Source organism: Erinaceus europaeus, chromosome 1 (assembly GCF_950295315.1).
Source record: "Erinaceus europaeus chromosome 1, mEriEur2.1, whole genome shotgun sequence".
In the NCBI taxonomy this organism is placed as follows: domain Eukaryota; kingdom Metazoa; phylum Chordata; class Mammalia; order Eulipotyphla; family Erinaceidae; genus Erinaceus; species Erinaceus europaeus.
Genome location: NC_080162.1, coordinates 187,604,537 through 187,627,108, shown reverse-complemented (window position 1 = coordinate 187,627,108; position 22,572 = coordinate 187,604,537). Strand labels below are relative to the sequence as shown.

At 38.1% G+C, this 22,572-nt stretch overlaps 1 protein-coding gene across 2 annotated transcripts in view; it reads left to right on the top strand.

Annotated features, from left to right (window-relative positions):
* The first annotated feature begins 479 nt into the window (after positions 1 to 479).
* The window catches only part of DNAJC5B (DnaJ heat shock protein family (Hsp40) member C5 beta), a 44,353-nt gene continuing 22,260 nt past the window's right edge, over positions 480 to 22,572 (top strand). Inside the window, exons 1-3 of one of the 2 annotated variants that reach the window (XM_060204411.1) lie at positions 480 to 591; positions 4,487 to 4,596; positions 12,761 to 12,888. In XM_060204411.1, coding sequence (XP_060060394.1) covers positions 12,770 to 12,888 — 119 coding nt within the window. In that variant the 5' untranslated portion in view covers positions 480 to 591; positions 4,487 to 4,596; positions 12,761 to 12,769. The remainder of the gene's footprint in view (positions 592 to 4,486; positions 4,597 to 12,760; positions 12,889 to 22,572) is intronic. The other variant, XM_007526937.2, reaches the window with a different exon arrangement.

The following is a 22,572-nucleotide window of genomic DNA, read 5'->3' as shown; positions in this document are numbered from 1 at the left end:
TACATGGGAGGTGCATGGCACAGCAGCTGCTCTGGTGTTGTGGGGCTTATCCCTCTCCTGTCTCTATCCAATGAAAAAAGCAGTCAAGAAGTGGTAAAATTATGCATGTGCAAGGTCCAAGCTCCTCAAAGAAGAGGAAAATGGAAATAGTTGGGCTCATGTAGTGAGAAATTAGTTTCCCTCTTATTAATGTTACATGTTCATTCCAGTAATTTTAAAGTAGTCTGAGACCAAAAAAAAAAAAAATTCACTTTGTAGGTCAGGCCTATATCCTTTCATTTCTTTATTTATTGTATAATGGAAATTTCTAGTGGAAACCTAGAAGCATTTTCACATTACTGTTGGTTGAGGTAAGCACCGATGAATTAAGGTTCAAAGTAGATCTAGCATCTATTTTGTTATCATTGGATGCCTTGTAATGGCTACCTTTATGGTCATGCATGTTTTATTCTCTTTTTGTTATATTTTCCAGAGGATAACCAATTGGCTGATAGAATAACAAATGAAAAGTAATCGGACTCCATTGACCCGCTTAACCCTGCACTGGAACAATGAAAAGGAGCAGCTGCTTGCTTTGAAATAGTGGAACAGGTATGGAACAGCTCCTTTCCTTATTACCTCCATCTCTTTGCACATCCGTTTCCAGGCCAGTTGAAAAAAGCAAGTTGTTTTGGTTTGGGAAGAGAGGATTGGAATCCTAAGAAAAGGTACTGTGGGTTATTTGCGACATTTTCTATTTGCCTGGGCTTAAGGTTGCAGCTTATATAAGTGCCAGTACAATTAGCAGATACTTAATTATTTTTCAATATCAAATAAGTAATCATGCTAGGGAAACTGGCTGTAAGAACAGGATTTGCCTTTTGAATGAGTGCTTTACCTTAAGACACATGATTTGAATAAGGTTGAGTTTTGTTCTGCTAGATGAATTTTTATAGAGAATCGAAGGAGAATAGAAAGATGGCAGAGCATTTTGGTTTCCCCAGTGATGACCATCAGAAGTGTTTTACTGTGTTTAATGATCTAATCTCCCCACCCACATTTATTTTCTCAGCTGTGAAGGGACTCTGCCAAGAAAGGCATCAATTGACTCCCCCTCCCCTATTTTTCAGAATAGATACAAGCGAAGCATCTTTTGCTTTGAAAAGAACATTTCATACCACCATGAAAAATTTAGAACTGGTTTTGCAGGACTTCTGAAATTAGAATCTTTAAAATAAGTAGTTATTATTAATCTGATGTACGTCACCATCGCGCTGAAACTTATGATTATATTAGGAGACATGTGAGCTGTATGTGGTTTGATTGTGACTGTATAGTGCTTAATGCTTTTCGAAATCACTATGTTAATGGCATCGTAGTGCCACTAGAGAGTCAGTTAAAAGTCATCATGTACTGGTCAAAATGAATTTCTTAATAACTCTGCATGACATTTGTTTCTCCAATGGATGGTTTATAGATGAGGGACTGTAAGTAAATAATGAATTGAATTTTACATGGAATATTGGAATTCAAAATGTCATAAAAATAATTCTTAAGAATTTTATTTCATATAAGGGATTAAATAAAGATATGATTCTATCATTAAAGTTATTAAGGAGAGTTGAAGAGTGTGTTTCAACAATTATTCTATAGTTAGTATGTTCTCAGGGTATAATACCTTTACTTTTGCACATTAAAACAACTAAGGATTTCCAAGTATTACTCCATTGAATTTGAAACTAAATGCTACCTACATCAATAATGTATGAAGAGTCTGGTTTCCAGCTTGGCAAAGAGATAGAAAAAGTAGGTGTCTCATGCACAAAAAACAACTCCCTAGTTTTTTGGTTTTTAGCTTTCAGTTTGTGGAGTCAACCACACTGAACAACCATTGTCTATTTTTTTTTCTTGTGTCCCAATACTGATATAAATGAACTTATTTGGGAATAGGGCAAAGAAAGTGAAACAGATAATAAACTCCAAGATCTTTATACTAGCTTATTTGGGACATTGTCCATCACTCTTCCAGGCAAGTCAAGTACCAGAGTGCTCTTACAGGAATAGATTACAATTGATTGGGTTTCTAAATGAAGAGATGATTTGAAAAAAATGGACAAATCAAAGGAATGGTTAATTGTCATGTCTTCTTGGGTATGAGGTTCTATGTATGAATTCTAAAAAAAATTATTTTCTACTATTTTATTTCTTTATTTATTGTATAAAGACAAGAAATTAAGAGGGGAGGAAGAGGTAGAGCTGGAGAGAGAAGAAGAGACATCTGCAGTACTGCTTCACTATTTGTGAAGCTTTCCCCTTCAGAAGTTGAGCCTGGTGCTTGCACATTACAACATGTCTGCTCTACCAAGTACACCACTGCCCGACCCCCAACTTTTTATGAGCTATTTTATTTTCTACTGGGAAGAGGGGTCTGTAGAGATACTTCTATGGACTGGTAAAGGCTAAATCTCAGGCTATTTCCCAGTCTATTCTCTGGAATGAATAGGAGCTTAGCCCCCAGATGACCCCATATCTGCTATACAATAGCTGGCATAATTCTGAAGGAAGCAGATGTAGGGGAAAATTAGTTCCAGTCAAAATATCCTCTTCCAACTAAGGTGGTTATGGAAGTGGGGCATAGAGTTCTGGTGTTGGGCACAGCGTGAAACTATATCTATGAAATCTTAAAATTTTGTAAACCATTATCACTCACTCGTATGTGGAACCTGAGAACTGGAATACATCACTCTTGGTGAGGGGACAGAAATAGTCTCTAAGATTTTGTGAGAACTATGGTGGCTATCATTGGGAGGCTGAGAGCACAAAATTGTGGTTAAGTGTGGTATGGGACTAAACCCTGTAACCCTACTACATATCACACAGTAAACAAACAAACCATTATCAAATCAATAATTTGAAAAGTCCTTTTTTAGCTTCCAACAGCAGAAGTTCTTTTCTGTGTTAATTTATGCTAATATATGACCTTAACAATCACAGCTCTATGCAGATTCAAGTTTGGACTCAGCAAAATATATATATATGTTTCACAAAAGCAAATGTTATAGTATGACCAGCTCCTTTTTTTTTTTTTTTGTAAAATTCTAACATCCCCAATCAGGTTAACTACTTGTTTTTTTGTCTTGTTACCCAAAAGACACTGGTCACTGCTTGATACTTACACAACATGTGCAATGCTAGGCCTCTGGTGGACAAAGCAGAAGGCTTGTCCTTCAAAACTCCTCTTTGTTCTGTTTGACCTCTTTATTTAGCATGTAACCCCTGAACACTAGTTTTATTCTTGACTTACAGCTGAGGATTCCACAATAGTTTTATACTATCCCTATAGAATTGACCTCCATTGCATGCTTTGAATGAATAGTTGAGTTGTGATCTCATAACCTAGTCAGTTGGTCATCTTTAGTGATTTGTAAATCTTTTTTCCTAGATTAGTGACAGTAAGACCCAAGTAGGAAAGAATTGAAACTGATTGTGGAGCATGTTGCTCATCTTATGGAAATTGTACAAGTTTGTCCCTTGTTAGAATTGAATTTACAGGGGCTGGGTGGTGGTAGTTCTGGTTGAGTACACATGTTACAATATGCAAGGACCCAGGTTTGAGCCCCCGTCCCTATCTGAAGGGGGGAATCTTTGCCAGCAGTGAAACAGGGCTGCAGGTGTCTCTCTCCCTCTCCATCCCCCCGCCACCTTCCCTCTTGATATCTGGCTGTCTCTAAAGATAATAAAAAATAAATTGAATTTAGAGTTATGTGTTGATTTAAGGGAACTAGATCATCTAATTTCATGAGATAATGGATACTTTTTTTTTTCTCTCATTCTTGAACTGTTTCTTCTGAATGCTGATGTGGAGAAAACAGGCAAAACAGAAGTAACTATTTGCCATGCTTTTATTGCTTGTTAGTATTTCAGAGTAATTGCATAAACTTAAAGCAGCTTGACCTGATTTATTATTTCTCCTTTTAATCATACTCTTAATGTCTATACAATATATTTGAGGTTGTTTAGGTTGAACTTTTAAATATATTTTTCTTATTTTCCCAAAGCAATATCCTCAAGTACTCAGAAAGCAAGTTCAGTTGAAAGGAAGAGTAAGTGTAGTGATTTCAGAAAATTCCACAGTAGGTTAACCTAACTTGAAGGTGCTCAGAGAACCACCACTGGTATTTAAGAAGACAGTATCTGACACTTAGAAGTCTTTGTTGACAGCGGCCAAGGCATGACGTGATAAAAAAAAAAATCCACAATATAGTAGACAGCGTATATATCTGCATGTGAGGAATGCTATTGGTCTAATGCAATGCAGTGCTGATTGATGAACTATGGCAAAAGAAGGATTTGCAAGTGCTCCTGAAAATAACCTGGTTGCCCCCCCCGACCCCACACACGTGAGAACTATCTCACCACTTCCTGCTTCTGCTCCTATTCTACACACCAGTTTCAAATGTCTTTCATTTCAGACCAACCGATAATAGCCCAATTTTACATTTTCCAGGTTTCACCATCTGAGAGATTGCCTAATATAAATACAAAAAAAAAAATCCTAGGAAAGCACTCTGACTGCTCTGGCGGGTCAGGTACCCACTTCTTGTCTACTCCGTTCAGGTAAGAGACCCGTCTCAAGAAATGTATCTGCAATGGGGTCCAATGAGTCCTCCAAAAATAGAGCTAATGATCTAGGAGTAAAGTTCTCTACCACAGTGATTTTTTGTCTGAATACTTCAAAAGGCATATTATTAATTTTCCATAAGGTGACCTCTAACTCCCTATTTTACATTCTTGGGATTTAAGTTGTGTTGATATATCCTCGATGAATTTGGAGATATTGCTACCCTGCAAGATTTTAAAATCTCACAGAGACAAAGGATGACTATGGCTATATCTCTTTTCCACTAAGCAACAAAGAAATTCCTGCTTTGCAAATTCCTTTCCTTCATGTTATTTAGTGTAACTTATGAGAAAACTGCCAATTGCTTCCATTACTGGGATCTTCAGGTGAATGTGTAGTAGAGTGTTGCTATACTGGGCATATGTGTGCAATGACTGTAGGAGACGGAACAGAGAAGGAAGTAGGGAGAATTTCAGTTATTTGGTGTGTGTGTGTGTGTGTGTGTGTGTGTGTGTGTGTGTGTGTGTGTTCAACTAGACTGTGATCATTTAAGACATGACTGGGATGCAGGATTGGAACACAGGGACAGTGACACAGTCCAAGCACTGACTCCCTACATACTCCCTAGAAAGACTGTGTGGTGGGTAGATGAGAAAAGTAAGGCAGAGCAATGATGAAAATAAGCATTATAATTTACTGATCAGCTGCCAGTTGCATGACATCTGTTAGGTTTTGTTTTGTGGCAGGCAAAAACCAGAATTTATTTCCCCCATATCCTTGCATGAATCAGATATTTGGGATAAATTCTCCTCTAGCCTCCTTCCAGTGGCTCCACTTTCAAGGAAAGCTATTATTATTTTAAACTAGAGCACTACTCAGCTCTGACTTAAAGTGGTACTGGGGGCTAAACCTGGGACCTCAGAGCGTTAGGCATCAGAGTCTTTTGAATAACACCCTGCTATCTCCATAACCCATGGGAAAGTTAGTCGAAAAGAGGACAAGGAAGTCATGTTACGCACACTGGGCTAAACCGATTACTTTTATCCCCATTGCTTTCAGAGTTGCAATTTTTTTTTACCAGGTGCTTGACTTTTTTTTTCTTCCCCAGATCACTTGTGTGTGTGTGTGTGTGTGTGAGTGAGTAGGGATGATAGTGGCTTATAGTAAAGTATTTAACATATGGATATAATTTCTTATCTACTGGACTGGGTGCAGCGTATTGCACCAAACCAAAGGTTTCTGGGGGCATGAGCGGAAGTCAGGAGGTGGAAAGTACCTTGGTCCTCTTGGGGCCCTGGTGCAAGATGGCTCCTGATTTTCTTAAGTACGGACTTCCTTTTATCCCTTTAAGAAATTTAAAAAAAAAAAACTCACGCAAGCATTTTAAGTTCTTTACAGTTTAATTTCTTCAGACCACATGACGCTCTGGAAGCGGGTAAAAGGGTGGACATTTTCAGCAGAGGAGTGAGCAGACATTTCACAGCTGAATGCATGGTGCTCACTGGTCCTGATTGTTCTAAGCAGCTCAGAGCAACTCAGGTGAAGAGTAAAGATTGCAAACTCTTAACAGAAGTTAAGTTAAATGTAAAAAGAAAGAAAGAAAGAAAGAAAGAAAGAAAGAAAGAAAGAAAGAAAGAAAGAAAGAAAGAAAGAAAGAAAAGCAGAAAAGTAGCAGGAATACCAGGCAAAATAACATGGAATCCCCTAGAGAAACTAAGTCTATAGGGGAAATATATGCGATGGTGGACTGCACCAAAGTCAAAGACTCTGGGGTGAGGGGAGGGTTCAGGTCCTTGAACATGAAGGCAGAGGAGGACCTGGTGGGGGCTGAATTATTATGTAGAAAACAGAAATGTTACACATGTGCAAACTACTGTATTTTACTGTCTACTGTAAACCATTAACCCCCCTCAAGAAAGAAATAAAAAAGAAAGAAATGTGAAAGATATAAAAACTGAAGGATTTATCAGTGGAAGAATTTTTTTTTAAATCATAAAAAAACCATTTATTTTCATTATTATTAGTGATTTAACACTGTTTTCATTGTTATCACATTTCAGGGTATACTTTCATATCCACCCATGACCTTCTCCAAAGTTTTTTGTTCCAACTACTATAGTTCAATGGAGTTTGATTCCTTTTTTTTTGCAAGTTCATTTGTTTTAATCATGTACATCCCCACATGACAGAAATCATTTGGTTGTTATGCTTTACTTATTGCATTCAACATAATAACCTCTAGTTTCATTCCAATGATACAATCTCATTCATTTTAATTGTAGGGTAGTATTGCATTGACTATATATCCCATAACTTCCTTATCCAGTCATACGTCCTTGGGCATTGAGGTTGCTTCCATAGTTTGGCTATTGTAAGTAGTGCAGCTCTGAACAGAGGAATGCATATATCCTTTCGAATGAGTGCTTTCATATCTTCTGGATATATGCCTCTGAGTGGTATAGCTGGATAATAAGGTATTTCCATTTTCACGTATTCAGGACTCTCCATTCTGTTCTCTGTAGAGAATGCACCAGCTACCGCATTGAAAGTGTATCAGGGTTCCTTTTTCTCTACATCCTTTTCAACATTTGCCATCTCTTATTGATGTGGCCAATCTCACAGATGTAGGTAGAATGTCATTGTGGTCTTAATTTGCATTTTCCTCATGATAAATCAGATGGAGCATTTCCTCACACTCTTCTGAGCCATCTGAATATCTTCTTTAGAGAACCATTTGGATCTTTCACCTACTTTCTTCTTCTTCTTTTTTTTTACTGTGTTGTTTGCTGTTCTGTTGTTGACCTAGAATCTTTTTTAATGTATATTTTAACTAGTGATTTACAAAGTTATAAGATAATAGGGAATCATTCCACACCAGGCCTACCACCAAAGTTCTGTGCTTCTCCCCCACCCCCCAAAGGTCATAGGTAGAGGTTAACTATATATAAAGTTCATGTGTTTCAATTCTCTATATTCCACTTGTGAGTTAAGTCATCCTGTAGCTGTTTTTCACTTCCTTTATTACTTCACTAATAACAACCACTGTCAGTCCCATACATTTAGTCCCAAAGGACACCTTATAGTCTTTTTGTTTAACTGCTGTGTAGGACTCCATTGAGTATATGTACCATGACATTTTTTTTTGTAATTATAAACTTCAAATTAGTGATTTTTATTCTATCGTTAAAGGCTTTTTCCTCCCCCTTGTCCTAAGTATTCTGTATAGGGGTCCCTCTCTCCACCAATCACTTTTTTTTTTTTTTGACTCCAGGGTCATCACTGGAGCTCGATGCCTGCACTACGACTCCACTGCTCCTGGAGGCCATTTTTCCTACTTTGTTGCCCTTGTTGTAATTGTTATAGTTGTTGTTGTTGTTGTAATAGGAAAGAGAGAACTTCAAGAGAAGAGGGGGGAAATAGGAGGAAAGATAGACTCCTGCAGATGGCTTCACCACCTGCAAAGCAACCCCCTTGCAGGTGGGGAGCTAGGGGCTCAACCAGGATCCATAAGTGGTCTTTGCGCTTTGCACCATGTACACTTAACCTGCTGCACTACCTCCCAGCCCCCTCCACCAATAACTTTTAATAAAGAAAATGGAAAAGCATATTATCAGAGAAGCATGTGGGCCATTTTGGCAAATGTGGCTGATGCCCGTTTTTTATTCACTTCTAAGGCCCTACCTTCATATCCTTTCTAAGCCACACCTACACCTGTTATTACTTCTGGATGTGCTTTATTTTTCCTCTTTCCTCTCAGGTAAGGGAAACAGTGCTTAACTTCCAAGGGTGTTCTCCAGAACCTTTTCCCTCTCAGTGATAGTGCATAAACAAAGGTTCTTGGTCACAAAAATTCCAAGTCCCAATGGAATTAGGATTAAAATGCTTCTGGTCATCTTCCCTTAACATTTCTCCTGTGGGAGCACAGACCAAAATTATTTTTGAGGAGCAGAAGGAAGGAATTCTAGCTTCTTTAACTGCTTCTTTACTGGACATGAACATTAGCCAGCTGATCCATATCTCTAGCCTTTCTCTATCTTTCCCTAGTAGAGTAGAGCTCTGGAGATGTGAAGTTCTGTGTACATATTGATGAGATCATCTACCTAGCGAGGTCAGGATGGAATTGTAACATCTGCAATTTGGTGGCTGAAGATATAAAGCAGGAAAAATGTTTAATAAGTAGGGAACAAAGAGTAGGACTAAAACAATGAGACTAGGGACCCTAGAGGGAAAAGAAGCTAGGATATCTATTTTAGGTATGTTCCTAGGAGCCCAGGACTTTAGTAATCTTTGCTTGAGTTTGATAATTAACATGAAGGTAGACTAGAAATATTGTCTTGGAGGATGGTGTCAGAGTGGAGAATAGAACTTGAAAACTGAATTAGGGCTCTCAAACTTGAAAAGAATCTATAAATATGATTTACCACATTGATCTGACCCTGGGCCCATGAATATTCATATTTAGCACAGGAACTTGTATAACCTCCAGGCCCCTGTCAATCTGAGATAACAGTCCATGGTCATAGCTACGGACAATCTAGACTACACAAATTACAGGATCAGTCCTCCTCAAGTGGCAAAGTAGGATGACCCAACTTCTCTTTGGAGAGTGGGGGCAGTCCTTACCATTTCTAGTTTGTAGTGAAGGTAAGGCCCTGGAGATATCCACAAAAGGGCTAATGAAGACATTCCTGATAAAGTGGCCAGTCATAGTAAAGAGAGAAATACGTTAGAAATACAGGCCCAGAGTATCTATGGGGGCAGCCAAAGATTCTGTGACTAGGACTTCAGGTGATGAGGCAGTTTAGTATTGGCCAAAATGACCATTGTTAGGTGAGCCAATCTCTTGACTCTTTCCAGTTTTGTAGTCCTTTCTTTGATAAGCTTAAACTTTCTCTCACTTATTAAGACCTTGAATATCATTTGTTATATCCAAGCTGCTATTAAATTTACAATGTTCAGCCTTGAGACAGGGAGGAAACAGACCTAGGTCTTTAGTGAGGGTCTTAGTAAACCACAAGTTTTGGGCATTTCCTTGTTTGATAACATACTTGACTTAACTATGATTTCTGAAATTTTAGGATATCTTTTAATAAGAATGTCTTAGACACTAACAGGACCAAATGATTTTGATCTATCAGGCCTGAGATTATAGGTAATTTAGGTATTAAAATTTTTTTTAAAGAACTACTTAAACAAATTAAGCCCAGTGTCAGAATTCAACTGAGCTATATGCTTCTTTTTTCTTAATTTTTATACCATTTATTAAATCAAACTTTATTATTTTTTTAATTCCATTCAATCTTTTAAAAAATTTTTTTACTTCTAAGAAGGAAACATTGACTAAACCATAGGATAAGAAGAGTACAACTCCACATAATTCCCACCACCAGAAATCTGTATCCTATTCCCTCTACTGATAGCTTTCCTATTCTTTAACCCTCTGGGAGTATGGACCCAAGGTCATTGTGAGGTGCAGAAGGTGGAAGGTCTGGCTTCTGTAATTGGACCCAAATAAATTGAGACTTCTATGAACAACTATATGCCACCAAGCTAGAAAACCTGGAAGAAATGGACAAGTTCCTCCCAGTGAGAAGGCTCCGCGCTGCTCCTTCATTTTTCCAGACCTTCCCCCAGGTCCCACATCGCTAATCTAGTGTTATCTAAACATCTCCGACATGTATTTTCAGAACTTTTCCCTTTCTTCTTCTCTCTCTCTCTCTCATATCATGATTGGAGCTTCACTTCTCAGAATCATTTCTTTTTTTCAGATGGAAAAAAGACAGATAGGGGCTGGGTGGTGGTGGACCTGGTTGAAAGCACATGTTATAATGTGCAAGGATCCAGGTTGAGCCCCTGTCCCCACCTGCAGGGGAATAGCTTTGCAAGTGGTGAAGCAGTGCTGTGAGTGTCTCTGTTTCTCTCCCTATCACTCTTCTCCCTCTCAGTTTCTGGCTATCTCTATCCTATAAATAAAGATTAAAAAAGAAAATAAATAATAATAAGACATACAGAAACAGAGAGAGTGAGGAAAAAATATCACAGCACCAAAACTTCCACTAAAATTTCCCCCAGTGCAGTGGGGGGGGGGGGCACGCTTAAACCTAGATCACATAAACCACAAAGCAAGTGCACTATCCAGGTGAGCTTTGTTTTGCTTTCCAGAACTTTTTCATCGTTCTCAATAGAAATTAGACCCTCAGTAAAAACTCATTTCCCCGCCCTCATTCCTTACTTTTTTTTCAGATATGATTATTTTATTTTGTATATTTCCCATCCCCCAATCCACTATTCCACTTTATCAATGGATTTACATGTTTCAGGTAAGAGAAGCCATACAATTCTTTTGTGGCTGACTTATTTTACTTATTATAATGTTTTCTAGGCTCATCTACATCATGTCAGAATTGTACTTCCTTTTTGGCTAAATAGTCTTTTGTTTGCACATACCACATTTCATTTATATATAACTGCTGTTTTGTGGTCCAGGAGGTGATACAGTGGATAAAGCACTGAACCCTCAAGCCTGAGGTCCCGAGTTCAGTCCCCAGCAGCACATGTACCAAAGTGGTGTCTTGTTTTTACTCTTTCTGCTTTTATCTTTCTCCTTGATAGAGTCTTTAAAATATAATGCCATTTTAAATGGTATGCTGCTTTTTAAATTATTATATTAACTCATCTAATTCTTATTACAGCGTCATGAGTTTAAGTACATTTCTTTCTCCAGTTTTTACAGATAACAATGACACTGTTAGTCACAGCAAGGTCAACAGCGTAATTCAAAAGGCTCTGATCACAGTGACACACTGTTGCCACTTTAGTAAAAAGACTTCTTTTTGAACTTCATATATCTTGGGTATATTATATGCCTTATTCCTAAATTCTTACATATCCTTAAAATGTGTCTATTATTCTTAAATTATAAACAAAGTTTTGGAGAGATTTAAGTCATAGATGCAGGAATGCCTCTGAGTGTAGCTCTTTCAGAACACTGGGAATGTGGCTCCTTTGAACTTGGGATAACTCAGTCAGTCCCCTCAGGACAGATCATAGGAAAAGGATTTATCCCAGGTACAGAAAACCAAAAACTACTATGAGGCACTCATCTCACTGATGAAGAAAATTTTTTTAGCCACTGTTTTGCATGTGTTTATGTGTGTGTGTGTGTGTGTGTGTGTGTGTGTGTGTGTATGTATTAGTGATTTAATAATGATTGACAAGATTGTGGGATAAAAGGGGAACAATTCCATGCAATTCCCACCACCAGAGTTCCATATCCTATCACCTCCATTGCCCCCATTGGAAGCTTCCCTATTCTTTACCCCCCGCTGGGAGTATGGACCAAAGATCTTTATGGGATGCAGAAGGTGGGAGGACTGGCTCCTGTAATTGCTTCTCTGCTGAACATGGACATTGACAGGTCAATTCATACCCTCACCCCGTTTCTATCTTTCCCTAATGGGATAGGGCTTTGGAGGGGTGGGGTTCCAGGACATATTGGTGGGGTCCTCTGCCTAGGGATGTCAGGTTAGAGAAATTCTAACCCAATTCTCAGAAGAGACCAGGATTTTTTTTCCCTCTAGTACCTAAAAAAACTGTTGGAGGAATGGCATAATAACTATATAAAAAGACTTTGAGGCCTTGAGTTCAATCTCCTGCACCACTTTAAGCCAGAGCTGAACAGTGCTCTGGTAAAAATAAATAAAAATTAATTTTAAAAAGCTAAAAAAACAGCTCTCTGATTCTAATAATAGGTAAGTAAATAGAGTTGAAGGAAAAAGAATGATTATTTCTACTGCTGGCTAAATTTAGATGATATGCAAAACATTAAGCTAATGTTTCCAAAAATATACATATCTGAGCTGTGAGGACTGATTCCCCACAAATGTGAATTTATTGGGTATTTGGATAACATTTTGTTTCTATTTAACAATGTGGACCAAACCATATTCCATTTCCTTAGCTGCCTGTAGTCTGTAACACCCTAACTTGAAATGCTACTTTTGGTCCTTCTAACCCCTACCCACTTCCTTTTGCAACTGACACTAAAATGCATTTCAGATTGTCACTTTACAAAAGGTCAAAATGAACTGTCTTCCATTTTAGAGAGAAGGGCCCAGTGTGCATAACCTTCAGAGCTACTTCTCCCTTTTCATTTTGTAGCCTGAGAAAATGGCATGTAACATACCTAACCAAAGACAACGGACTATGTCAACATCTGGAGAAGCTCTATATGAAGTTCTTGGTTTGCATAAGGGAGCATCAAATGAAGAAATTAAGAAAACTTACAGGTACAGAAGTTGTTCAATGATGACATTTCCTGTACTGGTAGTGATAGTTATTTTGTAAGTGCCAAGTGCCTCTAAACAAGTGTTTCTTGTGAAGACTAGGTAATGGAAGTTTTGAAACCTAGAAAGGACTTGACAGGTAAGACATAGATCTTATGAAATAATCTTCATACTTTGCCAAGAAAGGGCAGCTCTTGTGTTTTAAACTGAGAGAGGAAGAGAAAGATCATATAAATAAATGACCTGAATTTGTGTTGGCTTAACTCATGTACTATATCATCAATAAACCAGATAGAAGGATTAAAAAGTGCCAAAATAGCTCAGTTGGGAGAATGTTAGACTGAAGAAGGATTAAAAAAAAGAGAGCCTGTTGTAATTATTGTATCATACAGTATTCATTTTATATTTTAGAAGTGTTACTAGTGATTTGATAATGATCAACAAGAGGGCAAGAGGGGGTACAATTCCACATAATTCCCACCACCAGAGTTCCATATTTTTCTTTAAAGCACAAAGAGTAATAAAACAATTGAATACAAAAATAAATTGTGGTAAATAATTTGGAAACAAAAATGAAAGAAGTAACAATCATTGAAATAATGAAATGAAAACATTAACAATTATTCTTAATTTACCTCTAGTGATAATCATTATTTTTTTGCTTCCTTGTAGCTTATTTTTCTGTCTAGATATCTTAAAACAGAACAGATTTATTGATTTTTCTTTCTTTTTAATAAGGGTCTATTATCTTGGTACAAATATCTTGGTGTTATTAAATGATCTGATTGTTGGTTGTAGGCTATCTCTAATTTAATTTGAACTGTTTCAACATGTAATTGCTTTTAGTTTCTCTTAACTTTCATATCTATGTGCGTAAATCATAATGCATATTTCCAATGACCTCCTTATCTACCGAAGGATAAAGTTGTATCTTTTTTTTTTTTTCTGGGACCATGGCACACACTTTTTACTTTAAAAAATTAAAATATATGTATACTATTGTGCACATATCATGAAATCCGCTCTTTTAAAGTATACAATTCAGTGGTTGCTTTGCTTTGCAGCCATCACTAACATCTAATTTCAGAATCACCCCAAAAAGAAACCAAACATCCATAAGGGGTCTCTCCCAGCCCCGTAACAGCCATTAATCTCTTCCTGAGCCGGCTCTGGCTGTTCCAGATGTCTCATATGAATGGAATCATACAACATGTTATCTTTTTATGTTTCTTTCACTAAGTTGTATCTTTAAGAGGAAAATGATTCAAAATAGAAAGCAAAATGTAAAAGAGTTTAATCACTTACTTCTTTTTTATTGAAAGAAAGTTGGTTTGCAAGTCTGCACGTTTCGGTTTTTCAGTTACTTCTTGATTTTACCTTGAATTGGGTTTTTTACATGTACAGGCTTTTTTTTTTTTTTTTTTTAATGTGTAAGAAGTTTAGGATTTCCAAGTAGGCAAACCTATTGGTTATTTCCATTTTATCTTTCACACCCGAAATTACGTTCTAATCAAAACATAACAATAGCGGAACCAGGTTGCAGTGTACCTGGTTGAGCGCACACACACTACAGTGCACAAGGATCCAGGTTTAAGTCTCGGCTCCCCACCTGTGGGGGAGACACTTCACAAAGCAGTGGAACACTCCCTCTCTACCTCCCTGCTCTCTTTCAATTTCTCTCCGTTTCTACTGTAAATAATTAAATAATATATTATTTTTTAAAAATAAAATATACAGATATTAATCTATGCCTTCTTACACATGTATGATGTTTCCTTTATAGGAACTCTTTAGCCCCTACGTCCTATGTTTTATTTATTTACTAATTTTCGGAGGGTTCACATTTGAAACTTACTTTTTAGTTTTTCTTTGTTTGTAAACAAATGATTGATGAAATAATGCAACACCTTGAATTCTAGAAAAATGGCACGGCTTTCCAACCTTCTGTGGATATGGATCATGATCAGTCTATAAATATACGGTTAAGACAAGTTCATGCTTCATCCAGTTTAGAAGGGGGCTAGGCGGTAGTGTAGCAGGTCCAGCGCACATGGTGCGCGAAGCTGAAGGACAATCTGGGTTCTAGTCGCCGGTTCCCCACCTGCAGGGAGGTCACTTCACAAGCGGTGAAGCAGGTCTGCAGGTATCTTTCTGTCCCCCTCTCTGTCTTCCCGTCCTCTCTCAATTTCTCTCTGTCCCATATGACAACAATAAACAACAAAGGCAACAAAAAGGAAAAAATAGCCTTCAGGAGCAGTGGCTTCGTAGGGCAGGCACAGAACCCCAGCAATAACCCTGGAGGCAAAATAAAAAATTCCAAATTAGACCGGTTGAAATAGAAGTATAATAATCCTCAAATGTGATAAAACCTATGTAAGACATGAGTTTGTGGTCCAGCCATCTTCATTCATTTTTACTACGAGGAAAAGATTCTCTTTCTCGGCTCTCCATGAGGCTTTTTCTTTTTCTCTTTTTCTCCTTCTCTTTCTCTTTCCTGGTTTCTCTCTCAGTCACATGACAGAGCTGGAGGAGGAGTATGACTGGCGGCCTCCCGCTCCTCTGCTTGGTTTTCTTTCCTGTCAGCAGCATGCCTCCAACAACTTACTTCCGGTTCTGATCTGAGAGAAGGGTCTCTTCATGGACTATGGGTTAACATGAGGGTAAAGGCAGGAGGATTCTAGGTTTAATTTTTCCCAAATCACTGGCCCACCAAAATTTATCAAATTCCATTATTTTTTTCCTACCACTGGGAAATTTCTTGGCTTTGGCTTTCACCATCACCATGTGGTAAACGAACTTGAAAATGTTTTTGAGAGGCATGTGTTAAATATACAGTGGTGAAAGTTGCCACTTGGACCCAAAAGTTCTGTGAAAGTGGGAGTTTGGTCAAAGTCAATATCAGCCTTTGCAGTATTTTACTAATATACTGGGGCAAGAAAAAGACATGCTGTTTCACTGTGCCCTACAACAATCCAGAAACAAGTCTGGGAGATTCTCAGTCTCCTATAGGTAGTTGTCCTTGGATAATGCTCACTAATTTTTTAAATTAAAGATGTATCAGTGATTTAATAATGGTTAACAAGGTTGTAGGATAAGAGGTGTACAATTCCACACAATTCCCACCACCAGAGTTTGATATCCCCTCCCATCCATTGGAAGCTTCCCTACTCTTTATCCCTCTCTGGGTGTATGTGTGTGGGATCTTTATGGAGTGCAGAAGATGAAAGGTCTGGCTTCTGTAATTGCTTCTCTGTTGAACATGGATGTTGGCAGATCTATTTATACCCCAGCCTGTTAAATCATGATGAGGTCATATATGGTCCAGCTCATTAACTTCTTAAGCCATCTGACAGACATTGTACTAGGGTTGGGGTTTGGGAAACAAAGTTTATATTGTAAGCGTAATATATAAAAAAATGTTCATATGATTAAGAAAAAAAAGTAACAACTAACTACTTTTTAAGTTTTCAGACCACTTTATCTGACAAATGTGACTTTTAATTGCCTTTATTAATTTGGTAAACTAGAATTCCAGACCATATCCTAATTAAAGCATTAATTATCCCGAGTTGTTTGCAAATTTAAATAATTACAACCCAAAGTCTTTTCATGTAATCAGCATCTTGTCATTAATTTTGTTTTAATGTCATACAAATATTATTTTTCAGCTGATTAGGGTACTAGTATGCTGTCAAAAGCATCTACTTTTATCTAAATTGCACATTTATATTCTGCAAGTTATTCAAAATGTATGAGCAGACTGGAAAATCCACTGAGAATATTATTTTTTTTCTTTTTTCTTTTTTGAGGCTATTCTTACAATTAGGGACCTAGATCAAATCATTTACCATGCAGTGAATGAAAGCCAGTGAAATTTAATAAAATTACAAACTGTTTAATCCATATACTGCTTGACTTGTTATTCTTGATTGTGCTCTCAAAAAATAATAAAGCTGGGCTAGATTTCTTCTTTGACATGTTATTTTGATTTTTGTAGGGAATATAGACACCCCATTAAAATGAGAACACACAGACAAGTTTCCTTTTTCATACATTGCTCCTCTTGAGTCTCTTGGGGTCAATGCCTGTGAGAATTTACATAGAAACCTTCTAGTCTAGGCATGATGGTATAGCTTTCTATCTCCCAGATTCTTGCTGCTAATCATGATTCAAAGTCTCGGAAACAAAACAAGAATCTACTAAAAGAGACCCTTGGAAGGTAGAACGAGGTTTATTGCTTAGGGACACAAAGACCAAAGGAATCACACAGTGGTAGGGCATTTTGTACTCTGTACCTGAGTGAAAGTAATCCAGGGCTAGTCTTCTCTAACATCCACTTTAATCATGGTTGATAGCCAAATAAACTTATTTTCTTTCCAAACTGACCAAGAGTCTTGACAGTAACTGTAGACAAGTTCAGAAATAACAGCAATAAGGATCAACTGGATGCCTTCTTAACAATAATTGACCAAGAGGACTTCCCTATCTGTTTAAGATTCTTTTTTTCCACCAGAGATTCTGTTTGCTAGGGGATATTATCAGGGAGATTCTGATACAGCAAATGCCAAATCCAGGAGGTGCTTTTTGTCCCTACAATCCGCAGCTTTCCATGGCTTCTGCATAATGGCAAGAGGCCACTCCGCCTAGGAATGCTCCCTTTGCTTCCTCAACTAATAAAAGTCCAAATCTGTGGTCCAAGGAGGTGGCACAGTAGGTAAAGCACTGGACTTTCAAGCACAAGGTCCAGAGTTCAATCCCCAGCAGTACAGATACCAGAGCCATATCTGGTATGTTCTCTTTCACTTCTTCTATAGTCCTCATTAATACAATAAATAAAATGTTTTTTAAAAGTAAAATAAAGGTCCAGTTCTATAGGAAAGAAAAGGGTCAGTGTTCTCTAAGAAGGGGTATATATTTGAAAGGAAATTAGCACTCCAAGTTCTTTATTTCTTTAAAGGATTACCATATAGGGGGTTGGGTGGTGCTGCACTTGGTTAAGTGCCCATATTACTATGCACAAGGACCCAGGTTCAAGCCCCCAGTCCCCACCTGCAAAGGGAAAGTTTCAAGAATGATGAAGCAATGCTGCAGGTGTGTTTGTCTTTCTCTCCCCTTCTGTACCTCCCCTTCCTTCTTAATATCTCTGTTCTATCAAATAAAACAAAGTTTAAAAAATTATCATACATATCAGTCTTACAGACCTAGCTCAGCTTCTTCTATTTATAAATTTTTATCATAGAGACTTTCTAAGAATATCTCTTTGTTTTTTCCCTTGCCAGAGCACTGCTCTGGCTTATGGTAATACTGAGGACTGGACCTGGGACCAGTGCTTCAGGTATGAAAGTTTTGTTGGTTTTTTTTTTTTTTTTTTTTGCATAACCATTATGCTGTCTCCCCAGCACTGAAACGTATGAATAAACCTTCTCTTTTCTTCCATCACCATTTCTACATTTGTACACTCACCTATGATAAATTGGAGTTCCTAGATACTTCAAAGTATAGCTGGGAGGAACGACAAGAGTATGGGTTCTACTACACCAATCCATCATTTAATGAAGCTTTTTCCTCATTGAAATTTTGTAAAGAAAAATGAGATCATTTTTCCAGGGTGCGTGGAATCCTTTGTGGAAAAGCACAATGAAAATACCAAGCACTATGATGAAAAGACAGATGTCTTTTCATGCTTAAAAGCCTATAAAATTGTGCTGTGCCTTAGTGCTAGCTTTAAAAAAAAAACCCACATCTATCTAGCATAAGATGAATTTTTACTCCATGTCAATAGTGTCGTATCATAGAGCAAGACTTTTGGTAGAAGTCTCAATCAAGGCCATCTTTGTGAAATGCATTTGCCTTTGGCTTTACAGAACATAATCATCCCAAGTAAGCTTGAAGTCCAAAGTACAGGCAATTGGTTTTCTCATTATTAGGTCATGGCACTTAATCCTATTAGTATTTTCATGAAATGGACAAATACATTTTTCTTGTTCTTCCACTTCCCTTTTTCAGGCTGTCTAAATTTAATCTTTAAAAAATCCAGGCAAACTTGGAATGACTAATAAGCTACCTTCCTTTCATACATTTGCTTTAAAATGGCATACTTTTTTAAAAAACTCTCATCTATTTTAAGTAGTCTCTAAAGTAAAAGAAATTTTGAATTAAGGAACTGATGAAGGAAGAGAGCCACACTAGTGAAAGATGGACATTTGTGGAGATAGTAGGTTGTTGAAATAAGAGACCCAAATGCAATTTTTAAACTAATTTACTCTTATTGAAAGAATGTTGCTTTACAAAATCTGTTCTTTACCTCGCCACCAATACCAAGTTCTGGTCCCTTCCCTGCAAAGTACCCAATATCCCATGTATGGGACCCATGTTTAAGACGGTCCCCCACAGCACTCAGTGCTGTGGTATCTTTCACTCTTTTAAAAATTATTTATTTCCTGGATAGACACAGCCAGAAGTCAAGAGGGAAGGGGGTGTATAGAGAGGGAGAGAGACAGAGAAACACCTGCAATGCCGCTTCACCACTTACAAAGCTTTTCCCCTGCAGGTGGGACAGAGGGTTTGAACCCAGGTCCTTGAGCAGTGGAATCTGACTATGTCTATAAGTAAAGGTATGCAATTGAGGCTACATGAAGAACTCAGAGGATCAAGTGGAGACACGCGATGGGAGAAGGGGAGGTTACCATAAGGCACCAAATACCCTGGTTCTCAAGGCAGCCAAGGGAATTAACTCATTGTTATATTTCATTCAATTTTTAAAAAATACTTAACTTTTATTTATCTACTTATTTTGGCTAGAGACAGAAGTAGAGATAGAGGGGAAAGAGAGAAAGAGAGAGATATGCAGCTGATTTCACCACTTGTAAAGCTCCTTTCCCCCCCTCCCCCGCAAGTGAGGATTGTGGCTTGAACTGGGGTCTTTGTGCATTGTAATGTGTGCTCAACTGAGTGATCCACTGCCCTGCCTCTTCAGTCAATTTCACAGGACACTTTCTGGAAGTCAACTTCCATCTCCGAAGAGGTGAGTTGCCTCAGATTTGACCGAAGTGAGGTAAATGTTATTTTCACGGGGGGGGGGGGGGGCAGGAAGGAGTGTCATTTCCATAGTGATATGGCAACCCCAATCTGTTGTGGCTCTTACCCATCTTAATTAGCAATTACAGATCATAACTGAAGCTGCTTATGAATAAAGTGTAAGTATCAGGGGGATGTGTAGCTAATAGAAGAATTGTAAATATTTACAAGGCAAAGTGATGATTCAAACTCACAGGGTAAGTTGAAATTAATCTCCATTAAGTACTAATTTTTCTCCTGAATTCTAAAACCTTCTCCTGAAAAGATGAGTAGATGAGGCGAGGCCAGTTGTCTTCCAGCTCAGCTACATAACCTCTCTTCTCCCATGGCACGTCTCCACCTGACCCTCTTGAGTTCTTCAGGTAGCCTCAATGTCACTTGCTTCTCAACACGAGCACAGTTATGACCAATGACATTTCCCTCCAGATACTCATTCAGTCGACACCTATCTAGACGAGATCAAGTGTGTTCTGGGTCATATAGTTGTAGACATGACATCTAGTACTGGATGCATAATTAATTTACACTGTGAGACAACTAGACATATCTATAGCTGTATCTGTGTACATGTCTATCTTTATTGTCTATACAAATAAACACAGTTAATGACACTTAAAAGGGCTTCTTTATAAAGAATCAGATTTTATAAGTTAATACAGCAGCTGGGAAGGTAGCCCAGTGGGTCAATTCAGGTCTTGCTGCATGACATACTTGGGTTTGACCCCCAGCACTGCAGATGCTGGAAAGGTGCTCTGATCTCTCTTTTTTCAATATCAAATATGTAAATAAATATTTTTTTAAAAATCTGTTCTTATTTATTTATTTGTAAAATGGAAATATTGGCAAGACCAATAGGATAAGAGAGGTACAATTCCACACAATTCCTACCACCAGAATTCTGTATCCCTTCCCCTCCCCTGATAGCTTTCCTATTCTTTAACCATCTGAGAGTATGGACCCAGGGTCTGGATTCTGTAATTGCTTCCCCGATGAACTTGGGCGTTGGCAGGTTGATCTGTTCTCCTGGCCTCTCTCTCTCTTTCTCTAGTGGGGCAGGGCTCTGGGGAGGCAGGGCTCCAGGACATATTGGTGGGGTCGTCTGTCCAGGGAAGTCAGGCTGGCATCTGGAACCTGGTGGCTGACAAAGAGTTAAGATATAAAGCAGAACAAATTGTTGACTAATCATGAACCTCAAGGCAAGAATATTGTCAATGAGGATTTGGGGGTCTCCATTTTGGAAAAAGCTTGTAGGTCTATTTTAGGTATATTCCAAAGAGCCCATGACTCTACCTGTTTTTGCCCAGGTCTGACAGTTAACATGCAGGTGGACCAAAGTTATTGTCTGGACAGATAATGTCATACTTGGCAAGAGGACTAGAAAGCTGAGCAGGGAAGAGAGTAGCTCCCAAATACAGGAAAAGTACATAAATATTATTAACTGTAAACCCCATTGATTTGATCTGCTCTTTTAAAAAAAAAATCATTTATTCATAAAGAAGCGGGGGAGCCAGGTGGTAGCACAGCGGGCTAAGCGCACGTGGTGCAAAGCGCAAGGACTGGCATAAGGATCCTGGTTCAAGCCCCCCGGCTCCCCACCTGCAGGGCAATCGCTTCACAGGCGGTGAAGCAGGTCTGCAGGTGTCCATCTTTCTCTCCTCCTCTCTGTCTTCCCCTCCTCTCTCCATTTCTCTCTGTCCTATCCAACAATGACAACAACAATAATAACTACAACAAGAAGACAACTAGGGCAACAAAAGGGAATAAATAAGTAAATATTTAAAAAAAAGAAGATAAGAGGTGGGAGACAGAGAGAGAGAAAGAGAGAGAGAGAGAGAGAAAGAACCAGACATCATTCTGGTACAAGTGCTGAATAATATTCCATTATGTGTATGTGCATGCTCACAGTTACCTAAGTCAAGTGATAACAGTTGAATTAAAGAGTAGACTCATGACTTTCACAAAGTGTTAAAGATACTCTTTCCACATGAATGAATAACTCTTTTCTTAGCTATACTCCCAAGATAACTGGAAACACATGTTCACACAAAAATGCATGTGAACATTTGTAGCAGCATTGTTCAGAACAGCCAAAAAGGAAAACAGTCCAAATTTCCACTTGTTGATGAATAAACAAAATGTGACAGCAGGTATAATGGGATATTATTCAGCTATAGGAAGAAATGCAGCAGTGGTATTTGTTATGGCATAGATAAATCTTGGAAATACACTAAAGAGAAGAAGTCAGGTACAGAAGGGTCACGTACCATATGAGAAATATCCAGGATGTCTCGCCTAGGAGCATGCCTGCTTTCCCATGCACACAGTCAAAGTTTAAGGCTAGGCTTCCATGGCACTGGAGGAAGCTTTGGTGCTCTGTTGTTTCTCCCTTTCTGTCTCTTTCTCTGAATATATGGGAAAAGCTAGCCTGGAGGAGAAAAGCCTCAGCGATAACAAAAATCAGAGAGAACATAGTAGATTGACTGCCAACCGATGGAAATATACGGGAATTTGGTAGAATTAGTCTGTGATAGTTAGACATTGTGAATATGCTGAAAAATACTGGATTATATACTTGAAAATGCTTAATTTGAAAAAAGATCTTAATTTGCA